The 16,331-nt window shown below is 42.4% G+C and overlaps 2 protein-coding genes across 5 annotated transcripts; both read right to left on the minus strand.

Moving 5' to 3' along the window:
- Positions 1–869: 869 nt before the first annotated feature.
- LOC123445573 (serine/arginine-rich splicing factor SR45) lies at positions 870–5,835 on the minus strand. Of its 4 annotated transcripts, none has more exons than XM_045122576.1 (12): positions 5,586–5,835; positions 4,286–4,396; positions 3,885–3,973; positions 3,461–3,507; positions 3,295–3,375; positions 3,055–3,220; positions 2,662–2,884; positions 2,498–2,575; positions 2,116–2,244; positions 1,948–2,020; positions 1,781–1,818; positions 870–1,287 (listed from the first exon to the last, which is right to left on the minus strand). In XM_045122576.1, exons 1-12 carry the CDS (start codon positions 5,759–5,761, stop codon positions 1,215–1,217), a joined length of 1,284 nt encoding a protein of 427 aa, XP_044978511.1. In that variant the 5' UTR covers positions 5,762–5,835; the 3' UTR covers positions 870–1,214. The 4 variants fall into 4 exon arrangements, with proteins under 4 accessions (XP_044978511.1, XP_044978510.1, XP_044978509.1 ...); XM_045122575.1 differs by having other exon boundaries at positions 1,948–2,023; XM_045122574.1 differs by having other exon boundaries at positions 2,662–2,887.
- A 573-nt stretch (positions 5,836–6,408) lies between these two features.
- Positions 6,409–13,263, minus strand: LOC123445574 (DNA mismatch repair protein MLH1). The gene is made up of 16 exons (XM_045122577.1): positions 12,951–13,263; positions 12,158–12,330; positions 12,004–12,076; positions 11,783–11,917; positions 11,502–11,712; positions 10,996–11,144; positions 10,802–10,900; positions 10,134–10,206; positions 9,673–9,805; positions 9,246–9,340; positions 9,062–9,170; positions 8,427–8,586; positions 8,090–8,251; positions 7,592–7,769; positions 7,163–7,311; positions 6,409–6,673 (listed from the first exon to the last, which is right to left on the minus strand). Exons 1-16 carry the CDS (start codon positions 13,179–13,181, stop codon positions 6,629–6,631), a joined length of 2,175 nt encoding a protein of 724 aa, XP_044978512.1. The 5' UTR covers positions 13,182–13,263; the 3' UTR covers positions 6,409–6,628.
- Positions 13,264–16,331: the final 3,068 nt, after the last annotated feature.

Below are 16,331 nucleotides of genomic sequence, written 5' to 3' on the forward strand. Positions count from 1 at the left end.
TTGACCCCTCATATTGGGCATATAGCGAATTGGGGACTGATTTTGCAGTTTCCATGGCCTCTTTTGTTGGAAGGACAATTTTTTTCACCCAAAACCACAAAAATCAGTTATTTTTCGATTTTGGCCCTTTTACAAGATCCGCTAAAAATGCTCTTATGTTCATAAAACAACATCCTTTCATCCGCTATAAGACAACTTTAACAGATTGAGAACTCAAATCAAATGGGCCAGAACATATTGCTTGGCTTGCAACGAGCCTCATGTATGAGATGGATTAAGACCCTGTTTGGATTTCCAAATGTAACTCGATCTTCTGCGGGAGTGGAGTTAATGTAACTCCTTGGATTTCCAAATGTAACTCCATCTTCTGCGGGAGTGGAGTTAATGTAACTCCACCTGCTCCGAGAGTGGAGTTGTGAAGCGGAGGTACTCTGAACAAGGCCTAAGAGCCTGTTCGGCAGCTCTATGCTCCGCTCCTCTCCTGGAGCGGCCAGAGCACCACCGAAAAGTCAGCTTTGCTCACCCCGCAGCGCATCTTATCATTGTCGTCAAAGTGTCATTCTTGTGGATTGCAGAACAGGCTCTAAGAGCATATCCGCAGCTTAGACATGTCAGCAGCATGACCAGCTTTGTCTATCCCTAAACATTTCAGTGGCATCCCAGCACACCGGGATTGCTATGGCCAGGGGCAAGGACTGTTGCTCAACCTCGACGCTAACAAAACAGATACGCCAGCACCAAACCAAACAGGGCTCATAGAGACGGACATGCCAGAGCAACAGGTTCACGCACATTCATCCAAGCACGTTCAAAATGCAAAACAATCAAAACCTACAGTTAAAGAAAAATCAACTCCACGAGCCAATCCATCAATCAACTAGTAAACAACTCATTAATTCTCAAGAGTGGCAACAGGATAATAATACTAGCCAGATTTGTAGTTGACAAACAACCGCAGAATTATAAAAAAAATAGTTCCAGTACAGGCAAATCATCAACACAAGTCGTCATCATACAGTCTGTCTTGTGAGTACAAATGCCAGGGAGGCATGCCGAGCACCTCATCGCATCGTCCCGCCCCTCACATCGATCGCCTCTTGACTTGAGCTCACAGCAAGATACATGCATGCAGACGCAATCCATGGTGACAGTCGAGAGAGAAGAGAAAGTTTTTTACCTGCCAGGAACAACACACGTTACGAGTTTCTTTCTTTCTACCTGCGCCTTGGGGTTGGGGAAGAGCTGCTGCTCCCGCTGTCGCTAGATCCGCTCCTTCCTCTGGGAGGCCTGAGAGACATGCCATTTTTTTTAATTTTACATACATAAGCTTGTGGTAATAAAAATACCATAGTCAACATGGGTGCACATGTACCCGAATTGCAAAAAAAGAGGTAAAAGGGGCAAATATTTTTAAAACTAGTTTTGCAACAAGGATTGTCTACTGTAAAGTTTCACAACAAAATGAATATCATGGGTATTCTGCCCAAACAAAAACAAAATCAATAATATATTAACCTTACTATTCACATATTTTATAGCTACAGTTCGTCTTTTTTGCCAACAATACCACAGAAGTCAGTTTGTCGCTGAACTTTACACGTGAGTAATACGCTAGACAGCATTTATTGCAAAAATGTTTCAAAATATTTGACTGTTACTTATTTATTTATTTGCTAAATCGGGTACATGTGCACCCAGGTTCCAAAAATCCACACCTAGTAATTCCGTTTCAAGATGTGGAAAAATGCAAAAGGCCAAAGGATGTAAAACCGTCACATACCTTCTAGGGCTGCGGCTCCTTGACACCCTTCTTGGTCCCTGAAAGAAAGTTTTCAGAATTTAACCCCTTATTAGTACTGCGCACAAGGACCAAAACAACATATCAAAACATTTAAGCACTGTTTTATACGGGAGGCAACAGAAACCACTGGCAGATGTTGTGCTCACCTTTCTTGGAGGACTGGGTGATGCAGAATATGATGAATCCGACCTTCCACGCCTCAATGGTGGTCCTCGCCCCCTGCTACCATGGAGAATTAGGAAGACTCATTGATTGTCATTTTGGAACGAGGAGATAAGCTCCGTTGGAAGATTTACAAGGCAGAATGTCATTACCTGCGAGGAGAAATCGATCTAGAGCGGGAGTGAAGAGGGCGGCGAGGAGGAGGGGAGCGACTGTGACGACGGGGAGGTGGTGGTGGTGGCCTTCTTGGAGGACTCCTCAATCTCCTTGGTGGTGGTGACCTGCTTCCAAACGCAAGAAGCAACACAATTAATGTAGTTGAAAAAACTGATACAGAAGAACTTTCTGACAACACAACACAGAACCCAATAGACCAACACAGAAAACCCAAGCTATCTTAGCACATAGAGTTAAAATAAATGTCACATAAAGACTGCTCATCAATATGTACAGAAAAACCGTATAGCCAATTACAATTGTACAAACATAGAATAGATGGATAGTGGATAGATGCACAAGCTCAAAGTAACTTACCGCCGTCTGGGAGGCCCAGGTGAGCGCCTAGGAGGCCCCGGGGAGCGTCTGCGAGGTGATAAGCTGCCACGACCCCTCCTAGGGTGACGGTTGCAAGACCAGTTGTCAGCAATTTATCAGCATTACAATACCCTAGATACAAGAATGGCAGTTAGAAAACTCACCGCATTGGTGACCTATGCCTTCTAGGTGAAGGGGAACGTCTTCTAATTGGAGATCCTGGTCTTCTGTCACCACGCCTAACAGGGGAAAGATCTGGTCGACGACGAATAGGAGAATCAGCACGACGCCTTGGAGATGGATTGGGTGGACGCCGGGGTGACTCAGCCCTTCTATTTGGAGGAGACCTCTTTCGCGGAGGAGAAGGTGGCTTCTTTCGTGGAGATGCTGCTGGCAAATGAAACAGGAATGGATCATCAATAAAAAAGGCAAAATATACAACTAGAAATTATCCTGGATGGGAGCAATGCTTATTAAAGAACCAGATCACAGATAAATGCCCATTATAGTAGGCCCTGAAAAATCTATAAGCTATATATAAAGCTTCAGACACTTACATCCCCCAGGGCGCTGCTGCGCATCCTTTTCAGCACCAATAGCAACTTTATCATTCTGAGGAGCATCTCTTCTGGGGGGAGGAGGAGGTGGCTTTAAAGGTGAAGAAGCCTTTTGGCGTGGTGGCAGTGTGAACTTCAGCTTGACAACATTTCCATCAATTTGCCCCTGAGAAGATGCGATTTTTTTTGTCATATTTGCATAAGAAAATAAACATAAAAAACATAGGGCAGAAGGCATACACCATCCATGTAAAGAAGAGCCTTCTCAGCATCAGTCCTCTTCTTGAACTCGATGTATCCATACCCACGAGGGAGATTAACCTATATATATATATTAAAAAGCTCAAATTAGATGCCAAGAGACGAGAGAAGCTTCATTAGATAATGCCAATGCAACGCTTCTTACAAATTTGTCCATTGATAGCTCCACATTCACCACTTCGCCATAACTTCCTGCAAATTAAGGACGGTTAGCTCATTATACTAATGTGTTTTGCTTAGCAAAACTGTGTAACATAGTAATCAGAGAACAGATGATTGTTCCAATGCTTTCTGCAATCCCTCAAAATTGCTGTCATGAACAGGAAATGGAACAAAGCAATAATAGTTCTGTTCAATAATCTCAATCTGAATACTGGCGCAAGGACATCACGATGCTTATACAACTTCAACTTCAAACTTGAGAAATCCTAGCCTACCATTCCAATGAAATTGATTAATGATGATATTACTTCTAGCAAGTACGGAAGTTTCTCAAGATTTTAATTTTTACCAAATAAGCTAAACATCAAGCAAAGTTAAGAGATCATGAAACATGAAGATACACTCACCAAATATCTCCTTCAAATGAGCCTCATTCACATTTCTGGATAGATGATCAACGTGTAGAACAACCGACTGAGGAGGGGGAGATGCTTTCCTGAAACAATTAGCAACAATTGGTTAAGTATATTACATGCATAACAAGACAATTCTCACTATATCTAACTCCCAGCAATGGGGAAAAAAGGTCAGTAATGACACCACCAGTATTTATATCATGCTAACATAAAGGAACTGGAAAAGCTCAAATATATAATGGGCACTGGACAGGCATTGTATTGTCATCCAATTTTTATCTTGAGTAGCTATTCTGTGGAGACAAAATGAAACTCCAAATGGCATGCTTATATGTATAAGCATCAAAGCAGTGCGAGCAGAGCAAATATTAAATGAAACTGCAAGCTTGTACCTAGGAGGTGAAGCTTTCTTCGGTGGGGGAGATGCTGAGCGGCCTTTCCTTGATGGTGACCCTTTTTTGAGAGGGGGTGAAGGTGATCGCCCTTTCTTTGCTCCAGGTGAACTGTGGAGTTAGCAGTGCCGTAAATAAATGTATCCATATTAAGATACTTCACATAAGAAAACACAGCAACACAGAAGCCACCAAAGAAGCATGTTACTCAATGCAGCAAGCAAAGCGACTTTAAATATGAGCAAATTCAGTGCATTTTGCGATGTAATCACAGTAACAACAATGACAAGTAAAAGCAATGGTTTAAAAGGTAGAAATAAGAGGGAATTGGTATCAGTAAGATCCGGTTCATCTAGAACTATAAAGAAGAGGTATTGAACTGGTCTTATGACTATAATACAGATGTGTTTCAAATGGATAAATGGGTGCAGGGAAAGAATCAAACTGGAACTCAGAGATTCAGTGCAGGTCAATGCATACAAAAAAATATGAAACCAAACTCGAAATTTAAGAGGATGTAGAGCCTATGGTTAAACTTAAATAAATAGGATGCTTGATATCGATAGCACTAGCAGGTGAAGACCACCACAGACCTTTGGCAAGGAAGTAGCACATGTAGTATTTAAATGCCCACACAAAGCAGCTAACAAACCCCCCCCCCCCCCCAAAAAAAAAAAAAAAAAAAATCTAAAGTCTGATAAAGTCTGAGGCTCTGTCTCTGGCAATTAACTTGAGTTTCCATCCTATCTCCCCAAGCATCATCCAAAAACGTTTTTAAATGAACACAATTATTATAAATACCTCTTACAATAGATACTACAGAGAAGTGGCTACCCTTGACAAGATAAAAAAATGAAACATGCAGGACACACACGCACACACATTTTTGTAATAAGAATCAGCCATCCTACAGCACTGCATAGTCCAGCCGATGCCCGCTCCTAAAAACACTGTTATCTCCAACAAGGCGTCGCCCGAAATCAGTAAATCTAGCTCCGGATTTCCAATCATACAGCATTGTGGAGATGAGGGTGAGGCCAAAGGTAGGCGCATAAGGGCAGAACCGCAAGCAAGCGAGCCTTGCTCAGACAAGCCGTTCGAAACATACATACATACATGCAGTGTTTTGGATAATAATCGCCGGCCTGGAACCCAGGAGGCGAGAGCGGCGGCGGGGCGCAATTCGGAATCGACCTACGAACCAGCCCGTCGAAACCCCCGGCGCCCGGACAAAACCCCAAGGATGAAAACGCACGGGCACAGATCCGGGCCGGGAGGGGAGGAGGGGGCGGGTTCTGACCTGCGCTTGGCGGCGGGAGGGGAGCGGCCCCGGGTGCGGGCGGGCGAGGACGAGGAGGAGGAGAGGGAGCGGGAGCGGGAGCGCGAGCGCGAGCGGGAGGAGCCCGAGGAGGCGGAGCGGGAGGAGGAGCCCGACGAGGACCGCGAGCCTGAGCGGCCGCGGCGGGGCTTCGCCATCGTCGTCCGTCTCCCCGCGGCGGCGGCGGGCGTGCGGGGTCTGGAGCGCGAGCTAGGGTTTTGGTCGGGGGGGATATGGATGGGGTGAAGGAGGACGGGGGCGTGGTAACTTGCTTTGGCGTGGGGTTTCTCTGCGGGCCCACCCGCAGGGACACGTGTCGGTCCAGTCTTCTCTCGTGTGCAACAAGGGAGGCAGAATTTTTTTTTATTTTTTTTTGAAGTGACGAGGGAGGCAGAATTTTAGTACTGTCAAAACGTCATATATTATGTTTCCTGAGGGAGTATAGGACCTTTTATAGATTTCAAAATATAGACTACGTACCTACGGAGTAAAATGAGAGAATGTGTATTTTTAAAATATGTCTATATACATCCGTGTGTAGTCTATATCGAAATTTCTAAAAGATCTTACATTTAGGAACAGAGGGAAGCAAGCAGCTCTCCGGGCCAACCTGCAGGGACACGTGGCTTGATTTTAAATCTCGAAAGACGCCGGTTCGAATTTGTTTGACTTCGGATCAGAAAAAGAAAAGAAAAAAAGGCATGCGTTTGATTTTGTAAAATCTTTTTTTGGGCGATCGTTGTAAGAGGGCATGACATATCTGCCAGCGGGGTCATTAGAGGGAAACAACAATGACAGCATTGCGTAGCAGAGCCAAATCATTCGTGCATTTGCCATTCAATTCCAGGGCTGAGCTGGAGCCCAGCAAACTTTGCTCGTCCTTCAAAAATATTTACAGCCCTATCGGAAAAAAGGGGGGGAAAAAAACAGTGACACCGCATTATATACACACGTCCCGGAAGGAACCGGCAAGGGCGTCGGTCGCGTCGCGCTCTTCCCTTCCTTCTCGACATGCCGCTTGTCGGCTAGCATCTCTCGAAGATCTTGTAAAGCTTGTCTAGAGAAGCAATCTGCATATAACAGGTTAATACAGCTCAGTATCGGGATGTGCTGGTGCCGCACCATCTACAAAAAAGGGGTATTTCGCACTTCTACTGGTTGTTGCGACTCACTGTCGAAACAAAGTCGGATTTGCATACTCGGAACAATGTCGTCTGTATGTGGCTTGGTGATTGTTGGGGAAATTACTTCGGCAAGTGTTCGATGCCAGAATCTTACCACTTTATTATAGCTTATAGGTAACCTTTTAGGCAACACAATGTCAATGCTTGTATGAAAAACGTAATGGGCAGCATTGTGGTGCCGACATTGAGCAACACAATGTCAATGCTTGTATGAAAAACGTAATGGGCAGCATTGTGGTGCCGACATTGAGCAGTAAAAAATAGACAGGAGCACAGTAACAGACTATGGTGCACCAGCATAAGTAAAACACTGAAGCACGTATAGCTACAAACATATACTATGAAGGAGGGCTGAACCGAGGTTAGGAGGGGCACCTGGACAAACGTTCCATCAGTTGCCATCGACTTAGGGGGCTTGAGGAAAAGTCGCATCGACGGGAACAAGACGTGCTGGATGGTCCACTCACGTTGAGCCCATGCTGCCTCTGCTTCCGCAAGCAGCTCTTGATCGATGTCATCTTCATCTGTAATGGAATGTATATTTAGCCCCAACGGCAATCAACTCAGAATGAATAATACACCGGCAATTGGCCCCATTGAATATCTAGCTGCAGCATCATATGTGCCGGACATTTCTCTTTGGCATGTCGATTTCAGCGTCATGCCATCTCACCGGTTAATGGGTAGTAAACTGGGAGAAACTACGGATCCAGTTAACTACCAGGGTTTGACACTAAGCATGTATGTTCTCGATGCACTTTAATGGGTATACAACTGTAGAATACAGATAGCCAATAAGCTCACCTGTACTTGGTAAATTGTTATCAGCCTGTTCAGCACTTCCCATGCAATCTTTATTTTTCTTGTATAACTGAATGCCTTTGCCAGATGGATTTGGAAGGATGGGAGGATGAAGCGCATAGAAGTTTCCGATAGCAGCTGCTGCCGTTCTGAAGCACTCTTTCTCAACGTCCCAGGTAATCTATTATAAGATGGTAATCACTAAAAATTAGGACTGACAGTTTGCAGAATTAAAGTACAATCTAGAACAAAATATGTCATAATGCAACAACTCCTGGAACTGAAATTACCAAGTGACTTATACAGTACAAAATAAGAAACATAAGTTACTTCTGGACAGCTGGCTGCCATATCTACATGAAACACCAAAATTAAAATTTGAACACGGTATCAGCCTGAAAACCTACTTGCCATCATCTCAGCAGGGAATGGATAAACAAATATCATGATCAAATTTAAAATACCATATGTAATGAACGCGGCAGCATAATAGAAACCTACATCATTTCCTAGACTCAACATGAACTCTGGAAGGCGATCCATATCAGGAGTGTACTGATCAAGTACAACAGGAAGTCTGGTCAGGTTGCCACCTTGATCAATGTGAATAGAGAAGTACTCATTAATCATCTCAGCATTTTCTTTCAGTATCTCAGTGTTCACCTGCAAACAAGCACTATCTTCATCAACAGAGCGATGCTACATGAATCAAATGATCGAGCCGTATCACAAGAATCAAGAAACAGAAACAATATGCAGGTGGAGAAATAAAAAACTTACATCTGTTCTATCACCTATAAGATCAATCAAGACTCGAGGAATTAAGAAAATAACTTACTTCTGCAATTTCTAGTTTCTCCTTCTCATTTACATCACTCATTGACTCGTCATCTTTCAGTGCCATTCTCAGCAACTCCAGAAGTGGAGCTGGTTCACTGAGTTTTATAGCATTGAAGTTCCCAAAACGGCACAAGGCTTGTTGGTACATGAGTTCTTTGCTGCATCACAAGCTGAATCATCAATATCATATACTCCCTTCGTTCCTAAATATAAGTCTTTTTAGAATTTCCACTAGAAAACTACATACGGATGTATATATACATATATTAGAGTATAGATTCACTCATTTTGCTCTGTATGTAGTCCCCTAGTGAAATCTTTAAAAAGACTTATATTTAGAAACAGAGGGAGTGGTACAGAAAAGAAAACAATGCAATATTTGGAAGAGGTGCTTATTATTTAGCAGTTGCAGGCGTTCAACTGGATGCGATGTGAATGGATAGCAGTTTGATGGTGGTGTGTGCAAGCAATATTGTTTGTGTGCGCGTGCATTTGCAAATATGTACAGGTAACTGGGGTATCGGTTACCTTCAAATAACTATGTCAGATGTTAGAAGAAAAAATCTAGCTTAAATAAGAGATACAAAGCATAGAAGAGTATGACTAGTCATCAATGTACTGTATAGAGTTTACCTAACATTTACCACATTGACAAGGTATAAGAGGGTATTGTGTTGTATCAAAGCGAAAACTTCATCCGCAACTCCAACATATGTGCAATTCTTAACAATATCGAAAAGGCCTAGCAGAAAAACATAAATCATCAGTCTACAAAAGTGGAGACAGATTTGGACATCACAGGTTAAGATGAGCTCACCAGGATGTAAGTTAGAATCTATTTCTGTAACAAGCTCATGGCGACTGGACAAATCACCAGCATCTTTTGGATTCCTTCTTGATCTTACAATATTTCTTGGAAACCATATACAGACAGAAGAAAAAAATCAGCCACAGTAAAAAATAGCGAATCACTTTACTCCCTTCTTCAAATCGAATTTATGAATTGGCAACCAATGTAGAAAAAGGTCGAGCACTCGCAAATTAACCAGAGTTAGACTTGTAGCATGTAAACAGCATGAATCGTTAAACCCTCAGATGAGGAAAGGCAAACAACAGGTACTTAGTGCACAATTTGATGCGCATGCAGAAAAAAAAATCAGGGAGCACAAACAGATGACCAAATAAGAGAGCATAAAAAATACACAAAGTGGTGACAAGTGTCAACTTGCTAATGAAGATCATACCTTACGGCAACAAGGTCAGACTTCTTTTCAAGATTTGAAGTTTGACCTTGCCAATAGGTGTGCAACCTTCCAGATGGATCGCGAGGATCTGTTCTGACAATTTGGCTCACAGGAATCTTTTGAGATTTTTCTCCTACAGTATGATATAATTAGACTAAAGATTATTCACTGGATGGTGGTGATTTCACACGCCCTTTACTAGATAGCTCAATAATACACAGTTAAGTAATGTGATGTGGCAGTATAGTGTATTTAAGAAACATTTTAGCTTGAAATAGGCATATGATATATGCTACTCCCTCCGTTCCTAAATATAAGACCTTTTAGAGATTGTACTATAAACTACATACGGATGTACATAGACATATTTTAGAGTATAGATTCACTCATTTTGCTCCGTATGTAGTCTCTTAGTGAAATTCCTAAAAGGTCTTATATTTTGGAACGGAGGGAGTACATACCAGTAGGCGTGCTGACCTCGGTACCCATGTCCTTTCGTGTGTTAGCTTGAGTAAGTGCTGAAGGGTTTAGTGCCTGCAATGCACATGGAACAAGCATCACTGATGTGCGCGACAGTTTACATCAAAATAGAAATACACATGCACATAGTTTTCGTAACTGAGATGGCTAAAGTCTATCTGCAAATTAAATTTATTAAAATTTGCATGCCATAAGTTGTTGGACCGTTTATTCCAAGGAATACATTGCACTGGAGGTAAGTAGCTTTTGCGAACAGGCACGTGTACAAATTAGTACTAGCACTAGCATCAACTATTAAACTACAAGCTAGGTGCTTGGCCATATAACAATCTACTCTGAAGGGGCGAGTTTTTGATAATTCAATTTTCCAAGAGAGCAAGTTCTTGAGAAAATGACAACATACGAATTTCAGCATGACTTTCTGCAAGTGTTTATGTATATTTGAAAATTGGTGCACTATGCAACTGGTAGTAGCTTTTGAACAGATACACTGTCTCTAAAGATAGAGGTAAGCAACCATATGAAGTATGAACACTTAAAAACTGATCTCCAGCAATTGCCGCACCATATCAACTGTGATGAGTCATGAGACACAACAATAACAGACCAAGTATCTGTGGGTTTATGTAAGCATACAAAATTGAATAACCTGAGTTTGGAATATCCTTGTGTTATTACAGTTCACCAGTTTTTCCTCGATGGCATCTTTAATTTTTTCAATAATACGCTCTTGATTTAAGAGGCTAACCTGCAAGACAGAAGGAATCACTGAAATAATTTGTTCTCTAATTGAAAAATTGCAGAAATGCTTGGACATCAGGCTCAAATTTTGCCACAAAATACCTCCTTTTTGGTTGGATGTATATTGACATCCACGTGTTCTGGTGGAAGATTGATGGACATGTATATGAAGGGTTTCGATGCTTGAGGCAGTATTGCAGAGTACACAAATTCAGTAGCTCTTTTCAAAGAAGTGCAATCTACAAGTCGATCTGAAGAGGAGATATGGACAGTTATGCGCTAAAGCAAACAAGGCACAGCCATGATAATAGAGAAACAATACATTACTAATTCACTGACAGATAATACATGACAGTTCAATCACAGTGGACGCATTATTTATAACTTTGTTGGTCTTACAAAACTATTCATTACGACATAACCCCTTGTTCTTCGGAAATATATCAGTTAAATGAACAAGATGCGGCCAGATTACTCTGATCAGAGTTATATAGCATGTGTATCTACATGGCCATTGCAATACATTTTTAGTGCATAGTAAATCAACAGAATTTACTTATGGAGTTAAAAGCTCTAAAAAATTACTAGTGTCTTGTAATTTGTAATACCATTTATGAAAAGAATCATAGTAGTCTTCTTTGCCACATAATTTGCATTTGAGATGAAACCATCCATCTTGAATATTTCATCTACAGCATTCTCATCTGAAACCTGTATTTCCATCAGATCACGAACAACCGAAGCCCCATAGACATTCCTGATAGCATCTAGCCTTGAAGATGTGCTCCCACTGTGAACATCTGCTCTATTGGCTCCATGCTGTGACAGAGGAGGAGGCAAATGTCACCTTCTCAAAACTCACGAGTTCACAGAAAACAGCTACATTTACCTTTCTGCAAGAGAAGTTCACATTGATGTGATGGACTGCAAACCGACTGATGAAGTCCACTATCTTTGGATAGTCATCATTGGAGTTCTGCAGTGTTTTCCTACGAGCTACCATATTGTAGAATAAATTTTCAACCTGCAAATTAAGAAAAAAAAAATCCTTGTAAAAATCACAGGACATATCTAATAGAGCAATAGTACTATGAAAAGCTGCAAGCTCACCATGATTTGAGTTCCTTTAACCGCAGCACAGGGCTTTGGGTCATTCTCCATTACTCCATCCCTATAAGAAACTCTGACAGGACAACATGATAATAATCATTAACAGACGACTCTAGAGTCTAGCAGAAATATTTGAAGTTGCTCATGGACTGACCTGTAGCCATGCAGTTGGCCTTCTGTTATTGTTGTCACGGTAACATGGCCAACATAAGTCATACTGGCCAAAGCCTCCCCTCTGAACCCCATGGACTTTATTGTCTGTAGATCCTCATATGCAGACAACTTTGAGGTAGTATGCCTCTCACACAATATTGGCAAGTCCTCACACTGTGAAAGGAAACCAAGTTAGCTGACAGAGTGCTGGTCAGCAATGCTAGTGCAAATGCTTGACATATGAGATGCTTATAAGAAATATTCTGAACATGCCCAACTCTTCAAATACCCAACAATCAATACTGTAATCATATACTCCCTCTGTACCTAAATACTTGTTGTTGGGGAACACTAGTCTAGTTCTCCCCAACTACAAGTACTGTGGTACAGAGGGAGTAGTACCCTGCAGGAGCCTAGGCCTGCCCACTTTATAGCACAAAACAAGCCCAGTTCGTAGTATCATAGACAACTAAATGCAGCCTAAATGCAATTAGCACTAACAATCTTGAACTGTCTATTAATGGAGTTGTGCGCTCATTTGCCCATGGAATGGCAGCTCCTATGCATTTTTTTACAGCTGAGTGAGTCGGAACAAACAGACATCAGATCCCCAATCATTCGCCCACACGGTCCTGTACGCAGCAAGGATTAAAAGGTCGCAATCAACAGAAATCACGATTAACAGCTCGCATCTGAAGGATTTTTGCAGTAGCAGGCGCCCGCGGCAGCACCAAGGGTTCGGGGGATGGGGGATTGGTTCCGGGGTTTAGGGTTTATTTAGGAAGCGAGCGTACCCGGATGCCGTGGCCGTCGTCCGAGACCTGGATGAGCTTGAGGCCCCCGTCCTTGACGGTGACGGAGATGGTGGAGGAGCCGGCGTCGATGCTGTTCTCGACGAGTTCCTTCACCGCCGACGAGGGCCGCTGGATCACCTCCCCCGCGGCGATGCGGTTCACCACCGACTCCTCCAGCCGCCGGATGCGGGGCGGCTCCCCGCCGCGCGGCGCCGCGTCGTCGACCTCCATGCCCGCCGCGCCGCGTCTGGGGACCGGGCGGAGGAGGTGGGGAATGGGATGGGGGGGGGGGGGGGGCGGAGACGGCGGAGGTTCCGCCGATTTTGGTATTCGCGACACTGATTATTGTTGGGTTTATTTTCAACTTTTGTACGAGTATATTTATCTAGACCGCAAGATTTTCATCCAAGAGCCCAAAACAGATCAACACTATTCATCTTCTTCCTGCCTTTCTTCTTCCTCCTCACGCACGCCCCACCCTATCCCGCCCCAACTACCGCCCTACACCACCCATGGCAGGCGGGCGCTACCGCTCGTTGCCTCACCGTCTCGTCCTCGAGTCAACCTCTCTCCCACGATCGTTGTTGGCTATCGTCCCGGACATCCCTCTAAGCACCGTATCGATGAACAATTTCGGCGATCACCTGCCCCCGCGTATCCTTAAGATAGATAGTGAGGTTGCTGCTTTCAGACGAACGTGCACCTCCACATCCCTAAGAGAGATAGTAGGGCTTCTACTTTCCTGAACAGATTGCTTCTTCTCCGATGAGATCCGGCCTCCCATCTCGCGCTCGGGGAGAAGGAAAAAGCGACTCGTGCCAACAAACATTTCACGCAACTGAGGTTTAACAAAACCGATAGTTTTATAGTTTAGTTTCTTGTAACCATTGTTTGCAATTTACAAAGCGGACATGAAAAGGTTCCCTTAAACAAAAAATATCATTGGAAACATTTTTTAATATGAATATGATGGTGTATTTTTTATTATGGATATGTTTAGGACACATCTAGATGTGACATAGTTATTGCATATCTAAATGACTAAATGAAGTATAAAAATAAAAGAAAAAAAATCCACACGAATCTTCATGTAAAATCAATGATATAGAACTTAAATGTATAATACTTATGTCACATCTAGATGTGATTTAACAAAATAGTTTTATTATACCTTCATTTATGAGAAAGGTCATGTTTCGACCGACCACGTAGGAACTCAGCTAGTCGTTGATGGTGTCCCGGACTGGGGGGCCCCTTTCACGTCATCTCTCGGCCCGTATCCCTGCTATTGTGATGGCTTATTGTTTGGTATGTGATATACCGAAACAAAATGGGTTTATACTCTGTTGTATGGTACAATAATAAAATACACTACTAAATTGAATATCTTGTATTTGATCATAAGTAGTAAGTCTTTGCTATCATTATTGGCAAGTTTTTAAGTAATCTTTCAAGTCAATCACTTGTGTATCATCTATAGTAATCTTAAGTTTTGTTGTTTTTCCCTATGTTTTTTCATCTTGTTCTTTAGGCTTCGTGGACGCATCTTGCATGCTACTTGGGACACTTGTTAGACTCCAATGTTTCTCAACCTTAATTTTCTTGTAATACAACATTACATGAAATGCCTATTATTAGTGTTGCTTGTTTACAATACTATTTTACACGATGTATTTTTGTTTCTTTACTGAATACCCTCAATGTAAAGACAAACATGTATTTGCATTCTAACTTGGCTACTTTATTACATTCATGTGTGCTTTAGGAAAGTACATATGCACATGTAAAATCGTTGTATTCATTAAGATACAGTTCCAAACAAGTTTAAGCAAAAAATCATTTAGTCGATGTTTATACCATAGGCTAGAAGGTATTTTGGCAATTCATTCAGTTTCACTCTTTGTCATCTTTACAACTTCGGGTACTACAAGCATGCCACTAGTTTTGAAAAGTGTGAGGGAAAGGAGGGTGATACGTCTTCGTCTACTTTTTTTAACGTTTTTGCTTTTTGTTTTGGACTCTAATTTGCATGATTTGAATGAAACAAACCCGAACTGACGTTGTTTTTAGCAGAACTACCATGGTGTTGTTTTTTGTGCAGAAATAAAATTTCTCGAAATTGGACAAAACTTTTTGAAGAATTATTTTGGAATACAAGAAAAATATTGGAACCAAGACTGACTAGATGGGGGTCCCCGTCTACCCACTAGGCTCCGGCGCGCCTTGGTGAGTAGTGGGGCCCATGAGGCTTCGCTGACCCTAATCTGGATACTATAAATTCCTATTTCCCTAGAAAAATTAAGAGAGGAAATTTCATCGCGTTTTACGATACGGAGCCGTCGTCACCTCCTGTTCTTCATCGGGAGGCCAGATCTAGAGTCCGTTCTAGGCTCCAGAGATGGGGATTCACCGTCATCTTCATCACCAACCATCCTCCATCACTAATTTAATGATTCTCACCACCGGGAGTGAGTGATCACTTCGTAGGCTTGCTGGACGGTGATGTGTTTGATGAGATTCATCATGTAATTGAGTTAGTTTTGTTAGGGATTGATCCGTAGTATCCACTATGTTCTGAGATTGATGTTGTTATGAATTTGCTATGCTTAATGCTTGTCAGTAGGGCCCGAGTGCCATGATTTTAGATCTAAACCTTTTATATTTTCACCAATATATTTGTGTTCTAGACCCTACCATGCAAGTTATATGCACCTATTACGTGTTATGTTCCGCATACCCCAAGGTGACAATAATTGGGATTCTTCCCGGTGATGACTGATAACCCACAAGTATAGGGGATCGCAACAGTTTTCGAGGGTAGAGTATTCAACCCAAATTTGTTGGTTCGGCACAAGGGGAGGCAAAGAATATTCTCGAGTATTAGCAGTTGAGTTGTCAATTCAACCACACCTGAAAGACTTAGTATCTGCAGCAAAGGTTCAGTAGCAAAGTAGTGTGATAGTAATGGTAGCAGCAGTAACAGTAGCAGTAGTGACTTGTATAGCAATTGTGACAGCAGTAGCGGTAAAGTAACTTAGCAAGGGCTAGTAGGGAAAAACTCGTAGGCATTGGATCGGTGATGGATAATTATGTCGGATGACATTCATCATGTAACAGTTATAAACATAGGGTGATATGTAACTACCTCCAGCTCGTCAATGTAATGTAGGCATGTATTCCGTATTTAGTCATACGTGCTTATGGAAAAGAACTTGCATGACATCTATTGTCCATCCCTCCCGTGGCAGCGGGGTCCTAATGGAAACTAAGGGATATTAATGTCTCCTTTTAATAGAGAACCGGAACAAAGCATTAGCACATGGTGAATACATGAACTCCTCATACTATGGTCATCTCCCGGAGTGGTTCCGGCTATTGTCA

This window comes from Hordeum vulgare, chromosome 3H (assembly GCF_904849725.1).
Source record: "Hordeum vulgare subsp. vulgare chromosome 3H, MorexV3_pseudomolecules_assembly, whole genome shotgun sequence".
Taxonomy (NCBI): domain Eukaryota; kingdom Viridiplantae; phylum Streptophyta; class Magnoliopsida; order Poales; family Poaceae; genus Hordeum; species Hordeum vulgare.

Excerpts from the sequence above, each read along its gene's own strand:
- LOC123445574 (XM_045122577.1), bottom strand. The coding sequence starts at position 13,181 with ATGGAGGTCGACGACGCGGCGCCGCGCGGCGGGGAGCCGCCCCGCATC. Across the intron at positions 12,077-12,157 it reads GGCCAACTGCATGGCTACAG|AGTTTCTTATAGGGATGGAG; the intron begins GTCAGTCCATGA and ends TTGTCCTGTCAG. Across the intron at positions 9,171-9,245 it reads AGATTCTAACTTACATCCTG|GCCTTTTCGATATTGTTAAG; the intron begins GTGAGCTCATCT and ends TTTTTCTGCTAG.
- LOC123445573 (XM_045122573.1), bottom strand. The coding sequence starts at position 5,761 with ATGGCGAAGCCCCGCCGCGGCCGCTCAGGCTCGCGGTCCTCGTCGGGC. Across the intron at positions 3,974-4,285 it reads AAGAAAGCTTCACCTCCTAG|GAAAGCATCTCCCCCTCCTC; the intron begins GTACAAGCTTGC and ends TAATTGTTTCAG. Across the intron at positions 3,376-3,460 it reads AGCTATCAATGGACAAATTT|GTTAATCTCCCTCGTGGGTA; the intron begins GTAAGAAGCGTT and ends ATATATATATAG.